The sequence below is a fragment of the Gymnoscopelus microlampas genome (assembly GCF_963454915.1).
Source record: "Gymnoscopelus microlampas genome assembly, chromosome: 10".
Lineage (NCBI taxonomy): Eukaryota > Metazoa > Chordata > Actinopteri > Myctophiformes > Myctophidae > Gymnoscopelus > Gymnoscopelus microlampas.
In genome coordinates this window covers 43,115,156-43,136,392 of record NC_139947.1, presented here as the reverse complement: position 1 = coordinate 43,136,392, position 21,237 = coordinate 43,115,156, and the positions used below count along the sequence as shown (strand labels likewise).

The following is a 21,237-nucleotide window of genomic DNA, read 5'->3' as shown; positions in this document are numbered from 1 at the left end:
ATAGTGCTCGTTACTATAGTGTCCTGTCCATATAAGGAGTCTCCATGTCTCTCCAGCTCTTTATAAAACAGAAAATGCATTTTCGTTTCAGTTTCAGTTTCATTTCCAATTTTATCCAATTAGGATAGAGAACTCAATCAGGATATAGATTAAACAAGTGAAATTGGAAGTGATGACACTAAGAAATGAGCAGGCAAAATTAGAATTGGAACACTATAAAAATTAAGCTTAAAAATGGGTACTTTCTCCTGATTGGCTGAGATTTTGACACCTACCAGAAAATGTATTTTCTGTTTATTAAAGAGCTGGAGAGACAGGGAGACATATAGTGAACAAACACTATAGCAATGATTACTATCAGAATATAGTGTTTTAACCTTTTAACAAAATACTTTTTGTTTTAACCCAAAAATATGACTTACCCTACCTTTAAGTACAGTACTTGAGTAAATGTACTTACTTTACACCACTGCATTATGGTATTTCCCCCCTATATATGATCCATCCACTCACAGAACAATGGGAGGGATTTAAGTTCAAAATTGACGAAATCTACCTTTCCTTCTAGGTAGGCCCTGGGATAGATTAACTAACTTTACCACACTTAAATGTACTTTTCCCTATCTTATTTGTGTTCTTAGTTTTTCACTTCAGCACTTTATCATCACTATGCATCACAAATTATATTATTTCATACCTAGTCGAGGTTTAGTCGAAAAACTGTGTTTGGATCGGTTTGGATAAGTCCCTCTCTACTACGTCATACGTACGCGCTGATCTACATTCTCACAGACGTCGCATCGTTGACCCTTTGTGAGCTAGTAGATCTTCTTTTTTTATCCAATGAGGAGTGTTCTATAGGTCAGTACGTCATGTGGCCGTCTCGTCTTGTCCAATGAGGAGTGTTGTAGGCATAGGGTTGTAGGTCAGGTACAGCGTTGCCATGTTCGCTTATTGTAAGCGAGTTTGTGCTTGTTTTTCTGTGAAGTTGCTTGCAAATAGTTAGTTAGCGGGTTGCGGTTTATTGGGCTTGTTTCTAAAAGTGTAGTTGCTTTGGTCTTGCTTCCTGACGTTGTTTAAACCAGTGCTTCTCAAACATTTGAAAATAAATTATGCCAGGAATGCATTGGCCCCAAATCTTGTATGATTGGGGGGATACAGGATTGTTCCAAATTTTTCTTCAAGATTATTTTTTTAAATAGCATATCTACAAGCTCACAACGCGTCGCACTGTGAGCTTATAGATCAGCTACTTTCAAATGGCCAATGTATCATGTTAAAAGGGCGAAGGAGGCATGAGCTCGGCCCTGGGCTCCCTAGGCTGGTGGGGGGAGTGTAGTGCCCAGGATAACTTAGAAAATTGGCACCGGGTGAAAAAAAGGGTTACAAAATCGAGGGATAAAAATAATAATAATTACCCAAAAAAAGGGCTCGCTTCTTTAGGGCATGTTTTCATAGACCTGGTTGCTTGTTTCTTTCGCAAAACCTGGCAATACTGGTCAGGTATCAAACATTACACCGAACGGAATCATGGCGCAGAGTAAACCGGAGGGAACATCACCGTCAAAAGTTTATTTTTTATAAATATCACCACGTTGGTTATTAATGCGTTATAATCCATAATATTATCGACCTCGCTTGAAGCCCAGGACGTTGTTGTTGGTAAGTAGACAAAGACAAAGAAAATGCTTTTTTTGGCTAGTTCTCGTCTCGTCTGTCTCCGAGGAGAAGGTCGTGCTTTTCCACGAAGAGAAGAGGACAGATGGATGCCAGACATGACCCACCAGACCAGACACATCAACACAAGCTGAAGTTTCAGTCTGAAGATGACTAATTTACTTTAAATGGCGATGTGATCTACTGAATACGAGACGACACGATGTGGTCTAGAAATGGACAGTTCGGAGTTTATCGTCAGTGAGCGTTATGTGAACTTGTCTTTTTAGCCTTTTAGATATGTTTTTGAATATTCAATGCTTGAACGGTCGATTTTCGTCCCAAAACATTATGTCACACAAGTTACACGACAGCATTTAGACTGGATCTCTCATCTCTGTAGTGCAATTTACAATTTAGGCATAAAGCATACGCATTAATCCAGAGCGATTTACAGTAAGCAGTTACATGCGAGGTATTGCCTATTTGCCTATCATGGATTTGCCATGGATTTGCATACTGTAACTGAAATCCATGTGACCTCGACTGGAACGCTGTAATGGACAACAGAAGCAGGATGTCCACTAGAAACGTATTAGAATAACGTCTTATATTATTAGTTGCTGTGCTCACTCAGACATGTTTGTGTAGTGTGGCTGCTTGTGTGTCTAATAATAATCCAAAACATTTTGGTATCTTTTCTAGGGACAGAAAACCATTGCTAGTATGCGCTGTGAATGCATCACTGTGTTGCAGAGACAATGTGGTGGCATTAATCTTCCATGGTATTCCAATCCACTGTGTCCTTATCTAAGTAGGCTAGTTCTGCATTTTGGCAGCCTCACGCTGGCCCTCTTTGGATGGAATGTGATGAGTGTGTCCTGCCTTTTTATGGCCAAGCCGGGCTCAGCTGTGTGGTGGAGGGGTTTTACATCACTTCACTCTGAAGATTGTCTTGGCCTGCTGTATGCAAACTGAGCAGGCTGCTTTGACTGTAGAGTCTAGAGAGAGCAGCTGTGTTGTCGTTGGACATTTGTCTACCAGGTGCAGTAGAGTGGTAGAATGTAAGGGCTGTTATGTCTCAGAATGAGTCATGATGATGAGTTCATTAATATGGCAATGCTAATGATTAACAATATTCAAATATAATTCACCAGCTTTGATGCTACATGTTTTGTCGATGTAATAGGATTCGAGGCGGATGTTTTGGGAACCTGAACAGCAACAACATTTTATATCATGGATTGCCTAAAGCTAGTTTATAATCCAGTTGTCCTACAATTATGGTTATTATATTAATAGTTTTACTTGCCTGGTTTTACTGAATAAAGTATAAATGCACACAATACAGAGTGTCACTGTTTGATAGAAATTATGGGGTGGGGTGAGACTCATCTGGCAGTACAATGCTGAAGTAGCCTGGTTCCAGACAAATCTGCCATTGCAAAAAAAAAATTGCCCTTGGCAGATTAGGTCTGGCCCCTCTCAATAGAGCTTGTATTTCTCTCCCTCCAAAGTTGTGAGGGACCAATCAGGGCCCAGTATGCAAATATAGGGTGGGTTTATCACCAGAGGCATTTTTTTAATTTGCCCCTCGGAAATGCAGGTTCCACACAGAGATTCCAGACTAATATCTACGCAGTGATAGTCTGGCCATGCCAGGCTAATGCTGAAGCAGGCCACTTTGTTATTGTTCATTCTTCACTGGTGGTAATTACCACATCATACCAGCAAGGGGCAACACAAGTTGTTTTGTAACTAAGGGAGGATCTCTCTAAGCAACAATCTGTTTTTGATTTACCCTGTTCACATGCAGACTAGAGTAGTTCCAAAATAAAGCATTCTCTCACTGACTCCTTGGAGTGTTTAAAACATGTAGTCATATGAAGATTGTGGCTCAAGTTTGAATGAGAGAACATTTTATTCCAAAGTATGTGGTATGGAGTGAACTTTTTTAGGCCCATGGTGTAGTGACATTTCACAAAACAATTAGGTTTTGGTAATTACACTAACAGACTTAAAGGTCTCAGAGGCACTTGCCCCGTTGGGCAAGTACAGGTCATGTTCTACTTGCCCAAAAGTCATGCCCAAAGTAAATCGTCCATTATAAAATTATAGGGGTGTGTGTGTGTTGGAGAGGGGGAGAGAGAGTGCTTTGGCCACTTGCCCACCGGGTAACCTGAAAGAAAACTCCACTTACCCGAACGTTTTATTTAGTTGCCACGGGCAGTCGGGCAACCGTTAGTATACAGGAGGACTCGCATTATTAGTGCAATGACAATGAGACATTGCAGGAGGTGCATTCAGACAATAGGCTAAAGTGGACAACAGCCAGATACACGATTCACCGCAATGTGTTGATTGGAGAACAAGTACCTGAGTGAGTGGCGGGGGCACTGTCCTGGAATGATAAATTGTGTCTGGTTACAGTGCATTAACATTGTAACATTGTAGTGCAGTGTACAATAACGATTATAACTATTCACAGCCTTAGTAATCTCAAGGACGTCCTTCGCACGGACTCATAACTGTCATGCAGTCTCCTTTATGTCTGCCATGTGCTGATTCATCAAATTTAAGCTTGTGTGCAACGTCATACTTGTTCTTTTTCCACTGTCAACCAAGTATGCTATTGCTACAATGGATATCAGTGCTTAGAGCACATCTAGCAATTCCCGGTTACAGGAATTGTAAGTTAGTCACAAACATAACAGACTAACTGTCTTCATGGTTTGGGCTGTGGTTGTACTAGAACCCTTGGTATGGCTAAAGCGAAAAATGTGTTGCGCCACATTGTTTGTTTGAAAATCTCTTCTTTTCGACGAGCGACAAAGTATAAGTTAGGTTTAAGAATGTTGCCTCGCCTGTCTCTTAGGGGGTTTCCTCTGATAGATCATTACCACTAACTGTTTGGGCATAGGAGTTCAGTTCCTGGAGCACACAGGGCTACTACTGTTAGGGTACATGGTACAGGGGGGTACGCTATCTGGGTGGGAAGTGAGGTTGCCAGATTGTAGTCACATGCTCACCGTCACACTAGTTTCTCTGTTGCTCACCCCGTCCTCTCATACTAGACTGCTTGTCTACCATTTCTGTTCTCTTCCTCCCCCGTCCTTCCTTCTTTCCTTCCCTCCCTCCCTTCCTTTGAGAGTATAGGTTTCTGTCAGCTATTCTAGGGGTTGGTTGGTCAACACGTTTACCGTATGTTGCGCAATACTTCTCATGTTGTTCTTTCTGGACTATTACCTTCTCTGTGTGTCCGGAAATGTATCTGTCCACTGCTGTTGATATGTGAATTAGAACTACGATATTCAAGTACGCTAGATCAAAACTGATGCCAATATTCTACATTTTTATTATATGCTCCTCTTACATTTGTTCAATTACTAACAACTACATTAAGAATGAAACGCAAACTTGATGTAGGGATGGCTCATTATTCCTGGCAAGGAAATGCAATTACCATTTCACGACTTAAAAAATAATCGCTTCCACAGATGTTAGGAGGATCAAGGATGTGTGTCTAGTACAGGTCTGTGCCATCTGCACTGCAGAGAAACCACTGGGGCCCAGCCTGCCCTTCAGGAGAGCAGTTTGATCCCCACCAGAGCTATGTGCACGGCTGCATTGTTGAACCTTAGTGTGGAATGTGTGCCGACTGTTCAGCATGGTGTTGCTGTTTTAGCTATGGAAGACCAGAAGGTATTGTCGGTTGCAACTTACAACCTTTAAAACAAATCTATCCAAGGAGACTCCTGTATATTTTGAGAAGGCATGATCCTCCCCATTATTAAACTTGCAAGCAACCAGTCAAGGTCTTTGAAATGTGAACAACACCCAAATATCTGACACCTTAACACAGAAGCAAGGAATAATATAGCCTGCCCTACTTGTACATACTTTGAATTGAAATAGTATAGCATATTAGCTAAATATTAATATCATATAGCCAGAGGTATTACTTGCTAAACGCATCATTCATGTTCAAATAGCTGCAAGTACAAAATGATTAAACGAATGACGGTTACATCCCCAAGTGAAGTGGATACCACAGTAATGAGTCGTGCAGTGATTCATGTCGCCCGTAGAGTTACATCTCTCTGACACAGTGTAGCATTCCTTTCCATCTCTTGTTCTTCTCTTGTGATCAGCGCTGTCTCTACTGTGTTCACAGTGCATTGTGATTTTACAGGCTCATTGATGGATATTATGACAGGAAGCAGTGTTTTAGTCCGCTGCTGTCTGACTGCTGACGCTGGGGAAGAGGCCTGGGCTAGGCTGGCTTTTGTTATGTGATAGACCCAGTTAAGCCTAGTTTATATTTTGTCGTACAACCGTGTGGGTCAGTTTTCAGGTTTCAGGTCATTTTCTGTGAGCAACGCAGTCGCACAACAAAGTATAAATAAGCCTTTACTCAAACGGGTGCCTGAGAAATGAGGCGAGGGTGTTGACTGTTGATACTCCCTAGCAGCTTTCAGTCCACAGCATGTTAGGTGTTCTCCCCACAAAGCCCCCCCACTCCTCCCCATCCTGGAAATGGACACTGCCAAGGTATTTATAGAGCACTGGCGAGCTCTCTTTCTTAAACAGTAACACGGACACAGGGCTGTGCATATTCACACTGGAGTTGTGCTGTGCTTGTGCTGTCACACTTTCTACGTAGAACGTGGACTGCTGTTTTTACTGTGTCACTTCTGTACCTCGAGAAAACGCCTGGCAGGACTTCCAGGTAGGGGGGGTTCTTCTGTAATTATTGGTTATTCTGTGACTAGTTTGGTTTCTAACATTTTAGGCTCCATTCTTGGTTAGATCGTCGTCGTTGATTTACCATTTGGAATTTGGCTGATTATAAAAGGCTTGAGTTTCATTTGGTCCTGGGGCTGTGCGTTAGTCTTGTGTTGCCAGACAAGATTAGAGATCTCCGCCTACTGATACGCCTGGGGAAATCTAAATTAATTGAATGGGCTTGGACGCTAGAGAAAACCAGCGGTAACAAACCTACTCCCACACTGCTTTGAAAACCAATCCGGATACCGTCCCAGTATGAAGGAATACCCTAAAGTGTTAACCTTGGTTCTGTGATACTGTCATCTTTTACATTTCCAAATAGTTTTCAAAGGTTTCACGGTGGTGGTCTGATTTTCTGGCTATGCAAAACTTGTGAAAATTAGTTTTTGTCTCGCCCCTTGGGTCGGCAAGACTTAGGCATTACGTTTGTGTGTGATGTCCAGATAGAAAGTGTTACAGGTTTTCTGTCTCACCCCTTGGTGGCACTGTGGGGTGAGACTTATCTGGCGTCAACCTTGTTTCAATAGTTTTTTATATAAATTCTTTAGATATGTGTTTTGAGCCTGTTTTTCATTAGATGAGCCTTTACTATATTCTTTCTTTCACTTTACAGAACTCGTTTCATGCACATGTAACATGTTTGACAACACCAAAGGAAAAAAGGCTGAAACTATAACAAATTTTCTATATATATGTTTCAGATGACAATCGCCTTCTGAACACACCTCTTGACTGAGAGACCCAGAGGGAGGAGAGATGGAGAAGCCTGCCTTACAGACCCAGCCATCCACACTGCCTTTCTTCGACACAGCCCACGCGTTCAACCTGCTGCGAGGAATCCATGAGCTCCGCGCTGAGTGCAAGTTCTTCGATGTCACTCTGTGCGCCGAGGGCCGGGAGTTCCATTGCCACCGTACTGTGTTGGCTGCTGCCAGCACCTATTTCAGGGCCATGTTTGCTGGAACGCTCAGAGAAAGCGGCATGGACCGGGTGGTTTTGCACGAGGTGTCGGCCGAGCTGCTTGGCCTGCTGGTGGACTTTTGCTACACGGGTCGGGTCACTGTCACGCAAGACAACGTGGACCTCCTGCTGAAAACGGCTGACCTGTTCCAGTTCCCCTCCGTCAAAGAGGCGTGCTGCACATTCCTGGAGCAGGGGCTGGATGTGACCAACTGCCTGGAGATCCAGGACTTTGCAGAGGCCTTTGCCTGCCGAGAGTTGGCCACCAGTGCACGGCGCTTTGTTCTGAAGAACATCATGGAGTTGGCCAAAGGGACAGACTTTGAGCGATTGACGTTCAAGAAGCTCCTGGAGTTTGTGTCGGATGATGAGCTGAGCGTGGATAAGGAAGAGACGGCGTACCAGATCGCCGCACGCTGGGTGAAGGCTGACCTCCAGCGGAGGCTGCACTACTGGCCCGAACTTCTCCAGCAGGTCCGACTGCCTTTCGTGCGCCGGTTCTTCTTGCTAGCCCATGTGGAAAGCGATCCACTGGTCTACCTCTCCCCCACCTGCCTCCGCATGGTCAGTGAGGCCCGCAGCTTCCAGTCGTGTGAGTATGACCGCCATGACAGACCCTGCCACCGCATGCGGCCACGGCCTTCCACCGGCTTGGCGGAGATCCTTGTCATTGTTGGTGGTTGCGACCAGGACTGTGATGAACTGGTCACCGTCGACTGTTACAATCCCCAGACCGGACAGTGGCGCTACCTGGCTGAGTTCCCTGACCACCTTGGAGGAGGCTACAGTATAGCTTCCCTAGGAAATGATATGTATGTTACAGGTAAGCTGATTGTATTGTAGGCACACTCCTTATGAAATCTTTTAAAGAGCAGACAAATACCACCCCTCCACTGGGAGGGCACTACCTTTTTTTTTTCAAACAATATATTTATTGGCATTTTCAAGTATATAACACAACAATATGGCATTTGTAGTAAATGTCTATAACAAATCAACAAACAAAAACAGAGCAAAAAGACATCACATAGCAATCAGGGAGGGCACTACGTAGTTAAAAGTAAAGGTGCAGACTCAGTGCACAAAAATAATCATAACTTTAATGCGGGAGGCGTGTTGCTCTGTTGAACTGACATTTTGTTGGTCACACCAGCGATGTGTGTGTCACCAGTGTGTTTGTTAAGCATGGTAAAAGAAGTAAGCACAACATGTGCAGCTCCTGTTGCAATCACAACATGAAGCTGAAGCAAACATCAATTCTCTCTCTCTAGTCCAGTGGTTCTCAAACATGTTCATGTATACTGTATGTACGCAGACAAGGTTCAAGGAAGGAACCCTCATAAAAGATTTCTGTAAAAAAGAATAACGAAAGAACTCCAAATGTTTCAAATTGTCCCCATTTTTTTCAAAACATAAAAATAAATAACGTTACAAGCTCGAGCTTGTAGATCGGCTATTTTTGAATAGCCAAAGTATAAAATAGGATGAAAGTGGTCAACTGATTGTGATGCTCATTTTGCTGGGAATCCCCTGGAACCGCTTCAGGGACCCCAGGGGGTCCCCGGAATGCCCGGATCCCACTTTGAGAGCCACTGCTCTAGTCCATTCACCAATGTTGTACAATACATTTATATAGCTTAGGAACTCTACTCGGCAACAAACTACTTTTCCAATTGGATCCTGGATGTTGCTCTCTTAGCTTCAATGAAAATCGCTTGACTTGAACAAGCGACTTTATTCAATTCGCTTCGGGTGTAGACGTGGAATATCGCTCAATGTCTTTCCATTGACTTAATATGCAATTCAAAAGAAAAAAAAACAATGGTGGCACTGCACTGGAGGAAAGGCCACGGGCCACCAAAATCAGTAGGGGCCATCGTCCGGGAAGCATTAAGGTCCAGCAGGTAGTTTTGTAGATCATCTTGTTTGGGAGTAAAATGAATGATAGCAGTGGAAATTTTGAATGGTGGCAGTAGAGCCAAGGGCATGGGATTACCAAAACCAAATGGTTGCATCATTTGGGGTTCATGAAGGTGCACAGAATATTTCATGGCAATCCAGTAAATAATTGTCAATTTTGTCTGGGACCAAATTGGTGTATAGACAGATCGACTGACCCGACTTTAGTGGTGCTAAAATCAAGTAGAATATGAACACAATAGTTTTAAATGCTTTCTACTATCTATCCTATCACTCTGATTCTCTTGAAATGATTACAAATCTGTTAGTTGGGTGCAGACATTTTGCAGTGGTTACATTTGCACACTATAACGCGAAAGCTCATGTCAGTAGCTTTCCAGTCTCCCTCTTTCATCTTATGAAATGGCTGTCAGACAGAGTGCTTATAAATAAACGGCAGGCTCTCTGGCTGTTGACTGTGCGTGCGTGTGCGTGTGCGTGTGTGAATAAGGCAAAGTGTGTCAGTACGTGTGCTGCCAAGACTGCAATGGCAGGCCCATCCACTAGGGGCCACTGTCATCTTCATCAGCATCACTGGCCAAGTAAAGTGTTTCCACTGAAGAAACATCTCAAACCCTCATAAGCTGGCAGCAATTCTGACAGGACAATGACTAGGGGTCATATACTATTAGTAGTGGTGCTTCTTTCCAAAACAAATAAGGTATCACATGATGGTGTTGTTTTGAAAGGTACCTACATGCTGACAGGCAGGTTTGCTATTTTGGTTCCAATACAATGTACTTGTGTCATGGCTATCCATGACATAAGTAGAGACTGCCCTTGAATCTAAAAGCTGGCAGTAAGCTCAATAGCTAGATGCCAGTACTCAAATTTCTGCCTCCTTCCCTCCTCCGTCCTACAGCATAACAAACAGTGTGACAGTGAAATTGGTGACCTGCTGATTATGTGACCATGTGGATTGTGGACTTCACTTAATGTCGATGTCCAAACGTAAATCACTGCTGTTTGTTTATTAACAGAGTTAAACCTAGTCTGGTATTTTGGCCACACATTGCAAGAACTCAATGTGCATTATGTGAAGACCACAAGATGATCACATATTTCGGCATACGTCCGCCATGACAGAGGAGGCAAGGAGGCAGAAATTTGAATATAATTTGGGATCTGACTAATGAAGACCTTAGAGGGAATTGAAGGTTGAGATTGTGCTAGTGAGTCTGTTTACAGTGTAGTACACTGACTGTCCAGTGCAGAGACTCTGGCTATTAACAACAGAACATAAACAATTTCATAAATCATTTTTGCTGTGTTTTGCAGGTGGTTCTGACGGCTCTCGTCTTTATGATGGCGTGTGGCGCTACAAGTCCAGTGTCAACGAGTGGACAGAGGCGTCGCCCATGCTAAAGGCCCGTGAGTACCACAGTACCTGTGTGCTGAAGGGCCAGCTGTACGTGGTGGCCTCGGACAGCACCGAACGCTATGACCAGGCCCTCGACTGCTGGGAGGCACTGCCGGCCATGCTGCACGCCATGGATAACTGCTCCACCACCACCTGCAACGGGCACTTATACGCCATAGGCTCCTTGACCAGCGAGGAAACCATGGCCATCCAGTGCTACGACACAGACACCAAACGATGGTCCCTGGTCAACAGTGGTCAGCTGCCCCCGTGGTCTTTTGCGCCCAAAACGGTCACCCTCAATGGACTCATCTACTTTGTCAGGTGAGGAGAGGCTCAGCAGAAACCACCAACCAAAATGTTTGACATCAAATCAAATATCAGTTGCATTTCATAGGGAACTATGCAGACCCGCCTCAGCTACAACAATCGGTTTAACTACCCTATTTTGTGCATGTCATTATACTGTAGGCAAATAACCCTAACACTTTGAATTTTTCAAAGACACGATGCAACAAATGAACTTGTAGATGTGCTATTCTTGCTATTGGTCGTACAACAAAACATCTAGGGTTTAAGTGGTTAACGTGAGTAAGAATGTTTTAGCTTGACCTCTGGTTCTCTTTTGCAGGGATGACTCAGCTGAGGTGGACGTTTACAATCCCCAGAAGAATGAGTGGGAAAAAATCAGTCCAATGACACAGGTACTAAGTCATAGATAACCAATTAGCAACATTTGAATCCATATATTTTGTCTCCCGTCCTGATTCAATTCATCCTCCCACTCAGGTCCACGTAGGAGGGAGTGTGGCAGCTCTCGGCGGTAAACTATACGTGTCTGGCGGCTATGACAACACATTTGAACTTTCTGACGTGGTGGAAGCCTACGACCCAGTCACCCGAACTTGGACCCCTGCTGGACGACTACCCCAGCCCACCTTTTGGCATGGCAGTGTCAGCATATTTCGGCAGTTCATGCCTCTGGAGTCCAGCTCATTTGAGCCCGCAGACATGCCGGATTCCAATGCCATCCATTTGCATCGACACCAGCGTCAGCAGGCCCTGCACAACCTTAACAATAATGTCAACCAAAACCAGGGTGTGAACCCAGAGGGCTGAGCTTGGATCATCACCTATTCAGCCCCCCCCCCCCCATAGTGCCGTAATCGAATGACTGTGATTAGAAATCAGTACTATATTACAGCTGTAAGGATGGAAAACTGGCACGTTAGAACTGAGAGTGTACCATGCCGTTGACATGGCTCCTTGTAATCTATTTGCCTGCTATGCTGTCATATTGATAAGCATCCATTTTCCAAAGCATGCCTATTGACTGGATGAATTTCAGACTAGCTAGGCGTTACACTGACTGCACAGAACTGTCGATGGCCGTAGTGGATCATTATGGATAGGTTGTATTCCACAAAATGCATTTTAAAGGTGTTTGAAATCCCAAATCACTTTTGTGTTACTTTTAATCCAAATATAAAACAAATTCACCCATGGTGTGATATTGTCATTGATTATGAATTGCATTATGTAATTTTCCAAGATGTTCTGTGAAAAGCTTGACCATCTAACATTTGACAACACTGTCTGAATTGGGTGGCGTTTTGGGGTACACCTCAACAAGTTACCACACATAAGCGGCCCCCCTCTCACTTGCCCCAAAGCCCATGATTCATCAGTCAGTCACACTTCCCGCCTCCCCCTCCTCACTGTCTGTCCGTTTCAGCCACCTTTAAATTTGAATTGTTTATTAACTTGCTGTTGACAACCACCCCAGACAGAACCCAAAGGCATTAAGCTGTTTACATTCCAAAAGCGAATTCAGTCACCATTGTTATTTAGTACTAACCAGGCATATGGTAGTTGGGTTCAGTTAGTGTTCAGTAGTTAAGAGCTGTGAATAACCAGGACAAATGTCCTATACAGTACTTCAAACTGCGCTGAGTGGTCTATCAGAATCTAGAAAGAGTGTGACGTCACCCCATTGAAAGTAATAGCGAAAACTTCTCAAGGTGGTGCCATCTGTCCATTGAACGGTTCAAGCTATATAGAGAATATGAGAATGATTGTTGTGATTCTAACTACCATTACGTTATTTAGTGATAATCCATAGGCTGAACACTATTACCGTGTCTCAGGCACAATCCTGACCCTTGCTTGACAGGGCCCATCCATAAGTTTGTAACCACCATTCTACAGTAGTGTGCATGAAGTAGGTTTCTTTGAGGATCTTTTGCATACATGTTTTACTGTTTTGAAATGTTTATTTATGGATATATTTATGCTTTTTGTAGTAGTCCTGTTCGGTTTTTCAGTTGCAACATTAAGATCAATGAAATGTGGTACGTTGTAGTGGTGCAAGCATAACTGGAAGATCTAAAAATCTCTCAATTTGTTTCTATGTTTGTACAGTAATGTTTGCCTTTTTTGAAATGATCTAAGTATTGTTATAGTATCACTACCTTGTTGCCTAGTTTTCATACAAGTTTGAGCTATTTAAGTTTGTATATATAGCCCTTATGTAACAGGTTTGCATAGTAATCATTTCCTTTTCTGTGTGATTATTAGAAATTAAACTGCAGGCAGGAATGTCTGTTTATTGTGCTGCTTCCCATTGATATATACTAAATTCATTGACAGCAGGTGACGTACAGTGAGGATGTGTTTCATTTTAGAGCGGGTGGGAACAAGTTAATACAATCATTTATTGGGCCACAAATAAAGGAAGAGAGCCTGTTGACTCAACAAGAGAAGGGTACATCTCAATATCTGTCTCTTATGTAACAAACATTTGAAAGTCATGAGTCATCGGGGGCCGGGGCAATCCGATAGTCAAGTGGTTGGGGCACATACTGTACCACGCGGGTGCAAAATGCCCGGATTAGCGAGGCTCCGGTTTGATTCCTAGCTGGCCAGACCATTTGCTGTATGTCTTTCTCTACAGTCTACACTATAGGGCTTTCTCCACTTCAAAATAGTCAATGCATTTTTCCCATTGACATTTCCAAACATATTTATATCAATTCATTTAAGCATAGAATCAAGCCATCCAGTGTCCTGGTGAATCATGACCATAAAACATTTATTTCTGTGATTTTTTAAAATTTTATATTTAATTATATGATATACTATATTTAATAAATACCCTTTGTTTTGCCGTTTTCAAAAAAGTTTTTTTCACAGAATCAAACGTTTTATGGTCATGATTCACCAGGACCCTGGATGGCTTGATTCTAGGCTTAAAATAATTGATATAAAATAACAAGTCATGATCTAGGATTAAGTTTTGAATTGTGAATGAGATGGTGTTCCTCTGACCAGCATAACCCTAGACCAGCACTGCTCAGAAAAGATGTAACATGTGGATCAACCCTGGGGCCTGTTTCACGAAAGAGGAATTAAATCATCCTGGTTTGAAAGGCAAATCCAGGTTTGACAAGCCTGCTCAGTACAGCCTGGTTTATTCAGTTCCACGAACGCCAAGCCAGGCTGAGAAGGAGCGACTTTGTCAAGTCAGGCTGAATGCGCGTGCATGTATTCCTTAAAAGAAAATGAGGTCAACACAGATTTACTGATCTTGAAATGGAGAAGGAGACATGGGTGCTGTCACAAGTGGGTGTGTTTACACCAAGCTGTGATTGTTCTTTTGAAAAAGTATCATTGGGCAGAATTGTTACTAGGTAGATTTGCTGAAACGCTTAGAATAATTTTCAAATTTCTCTCTCCGATACCTCGGTGTTTCGGCCACCGGCGTCCCTGTGGCGGCCGTGGACCCCCGGCCGCCACTTGGACCCCCGGTGACCCCTATGGACCCCCGGGCAAGTTTTTTTTCAGGCTTGTAGATCTTTGATTTTTGCATAAGAATTAAATAAGTGTGGAAAAAGTCATTGGTTTACGAGTCATTAGACTAACAGCTATTTCACAAAACTTGAACAACAAGGCACTGGATTAATAAAGCTTGACTGTTATCCTCGTCCTGACCAGGCTAACTTCACAGCTAAATTTCCATGGTAACTAATGTGGCATTGCTTTCGTGAAACCAAGTCATGGATAAACATATCCAGGTTTACTGGCTAAGTTAATCTGCCGAGATAACTCAGCTTTCGTGAAACCGATTCATGGCTGATCCTGTATAAATTAAGCCAGGATAGCTGATTAAACCTGGTTTATACCCCAATCTAGGTTTCGTGAAACAGGCCCCTGATATGTGATCTTGATTATTCCTCATACATTAACTATACATGACGTAATGTCAATCCAGTTCACTGACATGCCTCAACAAGGAGCACTTTCTTCAGGTTTTATGCAGACTTCAGTATGCTAGATGAGTTTATAAGAATAATCCTCATGCAGTTCATATAGATACAATTAAAAAAACAAGGCAACTTCATCCCATACTACAAGTCCTGGAATAAAATAAACTGACATTTGTCAAGGTCAGTTTCCATGGGTCGTCCTCAAACGTTAAGGCTTGATATTGTAAGCTTTGCTCATGGTCAGATAAAACATTATTGGGTTTTAGATGGCTTCTCTCTGCCCTCAGATCTAGCTTTCCGATACATTCTCCACCATTGCCTCCACGATCATCGTGGGCTCGTATGCCCTGGTGACCAGCTGCGACTGCTGCAAGACGTCTGACACCACAAGGCTCTCCACTGACTGGATCTGGATGGGCAAAAGTTCCTCCATCACCGGGTCAATCGTGTGGATCACCACCCTGACAATGTCGGTCGGATCCAACACAGGCATGGAGCCAGGCTCTGGGTTCGATGTCTCCTGGTTTGCAGGGTGCTGTGTGTAGCCCTCCTCTTCAGTGACCAGCAGGTTTTCAGTGGCTTCAGTCTCACTTTGTTCGTTGTCCCTTTCCTCCACGATCACGTTCCTTAGCTTCCTCTGCCGTGGGTTGTAGTTCTCAGTGCGTTTGTGTATTTGACAGTGTCGCCGCAGGTGAGCCTGGAGAAGGGACATGGATACAGATAGGAGTATGGGGTGGGAACCACTTAAGCTCTGTATACAGTACTTCGTTGTACTGTACCATGAATAGCGAAAATAGCTATCTATAAGCTCACAATGCGTTGTGAGCTTGTAGATCGGCTCTTTTAGCTGTTTTGAGAACTCTTTGCTTATGACATGACCAAGAGGTTGAAAGTGGTTAAGGAGGTGAGATGTAGTTTCACAGCTTACCTGTCGGGTGAACTTGTAGCCACAGTCTGGGCATTGAAACTTCCTCACCCCCTTATGTCGATGCACATGAACACGGAGCTGCTCCATGGCTGATGGAAGTTACAGAACAAGAATGTTTTAATTATTAACCATGGTGGTTTTGTTGAAACTAGTGTCTTCTCGATCATAATGGCAATATTGTATAGGTGCTGTTCTGGGACTCAAATGGTGGAATATCTGGCACTGTTTACATGCACACAACACTTAGTCAGTATGAATAATCAAGTTAACCACATCAACCCTAGGGTCCCTATTCTGAGGCAAACATTCATAAAATCTAGAATATCTACAAGCTCACAAAGCGTCGTCATAGGATTATTCTTTTTTTTGTCCCATGGCCCTTTAGGGTCTCTGTATGAAGGTCTTCACATAGGTAAATTAATTGTTCGGATTGTGTCTTTAATTTGCCATGTCTTACCTTTGAAGGTTTTACTACATATGTTACAACAATGTGGCCGGCCCTCCTGGTGCTTGCTGGCAATATGGCGGATCAAGGGGCCTTTCTCTGTGAAGCGCTGCTCACAGAACTCACAGCTAAAGGGACGCTCGCCAGTATGTGTCCGATGGTGCTTGTAGAGACTGGCTGGTATCCGGAAGTGGAAAGTAACATTAAAGTACATTTACTCAAGTACTGAACTTAAGAATAATTTTGAGATACTTTTACTTTACTTGAGTATTTCCATTTTTCAATACTTTATACTTCTACACCACTACATCTCAGAGGCAAATATTGTATTTTTTACTACAATTATTATATAACAAAAACTTTTGTTACTAGTTGCTTTTCAGATTTCAGTAATTAAAAAACCTACCATAACCACTTAAGCCCCACTTCATACTTTGGCTATTCAAAGTATTTGTGACAGAGTATTACATTGTGGTACTGCTACTTTTATATAATTAAAACAATCTTAGTACTTCATCCACCCACTGCTGGTATCACAGATACACATAAAGGTCCTAGAGTGAATACTTGTAGGACATAAAAACAGTACAGACACCCTAAAATCCTGTGTTCATTTATACATTTGTAACTCTGAGAGTGTACAAATGTAACCAAATGGACCCTTTCACAGGTCGATTTATACACTCTCAGAGAAGACTATGTGTAGTTGTTTCAACTATGTATTAGTCTTCACAGGTGATGACAGATTATCAGTCGGTTACCTTGGGTCCTGAACGTTTTCCCACATAGATGGCACTGGTAGGGCCTCTCACCAGTGTGTACTCGCAGATGCATGTTCAAATTTGTCTTCTGGGTGAATGCATGGCCACAATGGATACACACAAATGGGCGTTCATTTCTGTAAAGTAGAATATACAGTACATGAACGCCAATTCAGGCAGTTTAAACACTGCCTGAGTTGGTGCCAAAGGGCACAAACTTTATTCATCAATTACTAGTAGTAAATGCATTGCTACTTTTTCCCTACTTTCTCAAATATCATTCTTGTGAGTGAAACCTGAAAGCTACAATATGTGTACATAAAAGAACTATTTCTTTTCAAAAAGTCACAGCATGTTTGAAGGCACAAGGGGCTGACGCTGAAATGTCTCAGTCAGACAAGCAATCAGTGAGGACTGGAGGATACTGATCCAACAGCCCACAACTCAAATACCTTTTTTGACTCTGAAGTTTTCTCCACCTCCATTCTTCACCATTCTGTACTGCATTTTCTACTTCAACAACCAATCTCATTTATCTTTCTTATAGCCCCTATTGTCTTTCATCTAACTGTATTCTGCAGTAATTGAACCTAAATCCAACTACCTGTGAATGGCTTTGATGTGCATCTGCAGGCCATTTCTGCTGGAGGCTCGGTGACCACACTCCTCACACACAAATGGCTTCTCACCGCGATGCTTAGCAGCCTCATGTACACGCAACTCTGTGCGAGTTAAGAAGCACTTAGTGCACTGGGCACACTATGGACCAAAAAATACAATTATTTTTTATAGACACTAAATTACAAGTTTACCTCTTACATTCAAAATGATTAACAATCCTGGATCCATCCTTTATTTAAGGCTCAAATATAAAAGCGAGCCCTGACAACAACTGACTACAAAATTATTTTATTTTTTTTACTATTTTCTGTTTTTTACTTATTTCACTAATACGTTGTAATTTCCTTGAAATACAGAAAACAACAAAAATAAAATAAAAAATAACTTACAGCGTGTGGTTTGGGAAACCCATGGATTTTGATCATGTGAAGTGTCAAATCTTTCTTCTGCATGAATTGCTCAGTACAAGATGTACACTAAAAATGTATATAGATAATAAAATATCAATTATTTTATTCACAACCAAACAGATAAATCTGCAGACTTTTATTTATTTAATCTTGATTGTGTTTCATTTGATAGCTGTGAGTTTTACCTTATTGGGCATTTCACCTGTGTGGTGAATCATGTGTAAACGTAACTCCTGTTTCTTGTTAAACGTTGCGTCACAGGTTGGGCAAGTGTACATCTGAAAGAAGGCAAATACAAAACACTGAACAAGATCTATAGTTTAAAGGATCTCAGTTGACTGTGATGATTGAGATTGCTAACAATAACAATTAATTTAAGTTAACCACATTAAACCTTGCATCCCTGTTTTGGGCAAATTTGCGCGTTGAGACCTTGTAGATCGGCTATTTTTGCTATTTGTCGTATGATGATGTAATACTTAATCAAAGTAATCGATTTATTTGGTTATAAAAAATTATCTATTTTTTAAAATAGGCAAAAAATGCAGATCTACAAGCTCACAGCACAGCACGATGCATTGTGAGCATGTAGATTGGCTGGCTATTTTCGTGCAACACCACTGTACAACAAAGTATAAAGAAATGGCTTAAGTGATTAATCAGACTAATCGATTCATTCATAAAAGATCGAGATTTGAGACATATATATTTTTATTATCCCAAAAATGTGCTTCTCGATTAGTTGATTAATCGAAAAAAGTAATCGCTAGAATAATCGCAAAGAAAATAATCGATTGTTGCAGCCCTTAAGTGGTTAAGGTAAACCATCAATACAACTTAAAAATGGAACTCTTCTCACTCACATAAGTTTTTGCACAGTTTCTGGACTCATGTTCTGAAAGATTCTCTTTTCTGAAGTATCTCTTTCCACACTTCATGCATGCAAAGGGCTTCTCGCCTGTATGCCGCCTACAAGCACAGCAAAGAGATACAAGTTATATTCTTTCCACATCACAGCTGGGAGAGAAAAAGGTATGTTTGTAGAATAGTACCCTACCTGTTGTGGACTTTGAGATAGTATTTGCTACGGAACGTTTTGTCACACGTGGGACACTGGACAGAGCCCTTTTTGGAGTCGTCTTCCATTGCCTCACCGTTCTCTTTTTGATCATTTTTACTTGGGACCTTGCGTCTTCGAGTTGTTGATGCTGATGGAGCTGTGGTTTGGGCAACTGGAACATAGTCATCATCTGAGTCTTCTTCAAGAGTGAGCCCTCTGAAATTGACATCGTCTTCCTCATCTTCATTCACTTGACATACCCCATTGTCATGTATGTTGACCTGCAACTCTGTCATCTGAAAATAACATATTTAAAAATCACCATCCTCCTCTTCGTCATATTTGCCAACTATGGTTATCTGGTTGCTAATGACTAGCCTATATTACAATGTAATTAATGATATTACTTTCGGTATAAAAACACTTCTCTTTCACAAGATCATGTGCTTTGATTTTTCACCTCTGTTTCAGTTGTAGGCTGGAGTGGGCTTTGAACACCATCAGAACTTTCAGTAGAAATAAGCAATCCACTCTTGCTGGCTCTATCAGGGAGTGTGGCCTCGATGAGTGGGCTCTCACCTACCAATCGCCTGGGGCCCTTGACTTTGCGGCCAGAGCGAGTGGTAGTGGCAGTGACTGTGCCAGCATCGAGGCTGGGCTCATCTTTATCAAGTACAACTGGCCTTTTCTCCTTCTCTGAACAATAAGCAGTTCTCACTGCTGTTGAGTTCTTCGGTCTCCCCCTTTTACGCTTTATGGGCACAGCTTCCTTTGAGCATTCTCTGAACTGCTGACAGAGTGTAAGTGCTCGGGGTACACACAAGCTGACAGCTGCATGCTGCACCCTCTCCAGGTTGACAGGATCCAGCTTCAACTCTCCAGTGTAGACAAAGTTCAAAAGCAGTTCGAGACCATCATTGGGGCATTCTTGTAGGGAGACCTCCATGCATGTCTTGGTGGGGGTAATGTTGGACTCTTCTTGGAACCGTTCACTGAAACAGGCCAGGATGTTGCGATGGGCCATGAAGACCACCCCATCTCCCACTTTTAACATGGCATCACAAAACCGCCCTACAGCCCTCTGCTGGTTTAGAGAGGACAGCACATGTTGTGCATGATCGCCTCCTGGTGGATGCATCTCGCACTGCAGTGGAGACTGATGCTACACAAGGGTATGATGACCACTTCATAATATGACCATATTATGGTCAAGAATGTCTGAAAAATAAAACCACAAAAACACTTCAGCATCGAATGACGGCAGTACAAAAATGAACCTGCTCTTATCATTAACGCATGACCCCAGTTCATATTCAGTGACATTAAATAACATAACGGACAGAAAGTGGCATCGAGATATTTTTGTTTAATGTACTTTTCATGTATTTAACTATAATGAATAACTATATTTCTGTCGGGATGTTTTTACTAAACTTCCTCCATACGGATCACCTCAGTTATAAAATAAGTTGCTTAAATGCTAATCAAAGCATGCCTGTAATTTTGTTTAGAATGATTGCTTCAAATTGTAGCAAACCCCTTGCTACGTACGCCTCGACGTTTACGATACAACACATATTTAAAGACGCTCCCTTAGCTCTGCATGCAGCAGAGAGCAGCAGTCTGGCGACACTCACACTTTTGCTGTATGATTATGAGTATTATTCAGTCCCAGTTGTTGGGAAGATGTATCGCTTTTGATTACCTTATAATAACGCGTAGAAAACAGTAGCTAAGCTACATGCACCTTGTTTCACACAGTCACACGCAGGCCTCCGCAAAGTGCAGAAGGAAAAAGGATGTGACGCCGTTTGGCTCTCAAACTCCGTGAAACACACCATTCGTCCATCACGGAACAACGAATACGAAAACACTCGCCCCAAAACACAGTCACCCCGGGGCAAATCCAGCGACCTCAGAACTGTCGGCACCTTGTATCCTTAAACGTTAAACTTAAACCTAACCTTATTCCTAACCTTAAACTCAGTAAAATTGTGCCAAAATCTAACCTTATTCCTAATTGT

The 21,237-nt window shown here is 42.4% G+C and overlaps 2 protein-coding genes across 5 annotated transcripts; one reads left to right on the top strand and one right to left on the bottom strand.

Annotated features, from left to right (window-relative positions):
- The first annotated feature begins 1,522 nt into the window (after positions 1-1,522).
- On the top strand, positions 1,523-13,343 carry klhl21 (kelch-like family member 21). 2 transcript variants are annotated; one of them, XM_084068610.1, is made up of 5 exons: positions 1,523-1,662; positions 7,146-8,227; positions 10,642-11,047; positions 11,355-11,427; positions 11,513-13,343. In XM_084068610.1, the coding sequence occupies exons 2-5, from the start codon at positions 7,201-7,203 to the stop codon at positions 11,840-11,842; spliced, it is 1,836 nt and encodes a 611-aa protein (XP_083924736.1). In that variant the 5' UTR covers positions 1,523-1,662; positions 7,146-7,200; the 3' UTR covers positions 11,843-13,343. The 2 variants fall into 2 exon arrangements, with proteins under 2 accessions (XP_083924736.1, XP_083924737.1); XM_084068611.1 differs by lacking the exon at positions 1,523-1,662 and adding an exon at positions 6,252-6,385.
- A 125-nt stretch (positions 13,344-13,468) lies between these two features.
- zbtb48 (zinc finger and BTB domain containing 48) lies at positions 13,469-21,060 on the bottom strand. Of its 3 annotated transcripts, XR_014601620.1 has the most exons (12): positions 20,919-21,060; positions 19,674-20,431; positions 19,211-19,509; positions 19,017-19,122; positions 18,339-18,431; positions 18,133-18,219; positions 17,727-17,881; positions 17,123-17,259; positions 16,374-16,538; positions 15,917-16,005; positions 14,696-15,685; positions 13,469-14,221 (listed from the first exon to the last, which is right to left on the bottom strand). XR_014601620.1 is itself a non-coding variant. In XM_084068609.1 (11 exons), the coding sequence occupies exons 2-11, from the start codon at positions 20,349-20,351 to the stop codon at positions 15,278-15,280; spliced, it is 2,217 nt and encodes a 738-aa protein (XP_083924735.1). In that variant the 5' UTR covers positions 20,352-20,431; positions 20,851-21,060; the 3' UTR covers positions 13,469-15,277. The 3 variants fall into 3 exon arrangements, 2 of the variants coding, with proteins under 2 accessions (XP_083924735.1, XP_083924734.1); XM_084068609.1 differs by having other exon boundaries at positions 13,469-15,685; positions 20,851-21,060; XM_084068608.1 differs by having other exon boundaries at positions 13,469-15,685.
- Between the last annotated feature and the right edge of the window lie 177 nt (positions 21,061-21,237).

What these genes read in the sequence shown, in the direction of transcription:
- klhl21 (XM_084068610.1), top strand. Translation starts at nt 7,201, where the DNA reads ATGGAGAAGCCTGCCTTACAGACCCAGCCATCCACACTGCCTTTCTTC. An exon ending in AAATGATATGTATGTTACAG is followed by an intron (nt 8,228 to 10,641) that starts GTAAGCTGATTG and finishes TGTGTTTTGCAG; the next exon opens with GTGGTTCTGACGGCTCTCGT. An exon ending in AAATCAGTCCAATGACACAG is followed by an intron (nt 11,428 to 11,512) that starts GTACTAAGTCAT and finishes CCTCCCACTCAG; the next exon opens with GTCCACGTAGGAGGGAGTGT.
- zbtb48 (XM_084068609.1), bottom strand. Translation starts at nt 20,351, where the DNA reads ATGCATCCACCAGGAGGCGATCATGCACAACATGTGCTGTCCTCTCTA. An exon ending in CAGGTGAAATGCCCAATAAG is followed by an intron (nt 18,220 to 18,338) that starts GTAAAACTCACA and finishes ATACATTTTTAG; the next exon opens with TGTACATCTTGTACTGAGCA. An exon ending in CACATCAAAGCCATTCACAG is followed by an intron (nt 17,260 to 17,726) that starts GTAGTTGGATTT and finishes TCTACTTTACAG; the next exon opens with AAATGAACGCCCATTTGTGT.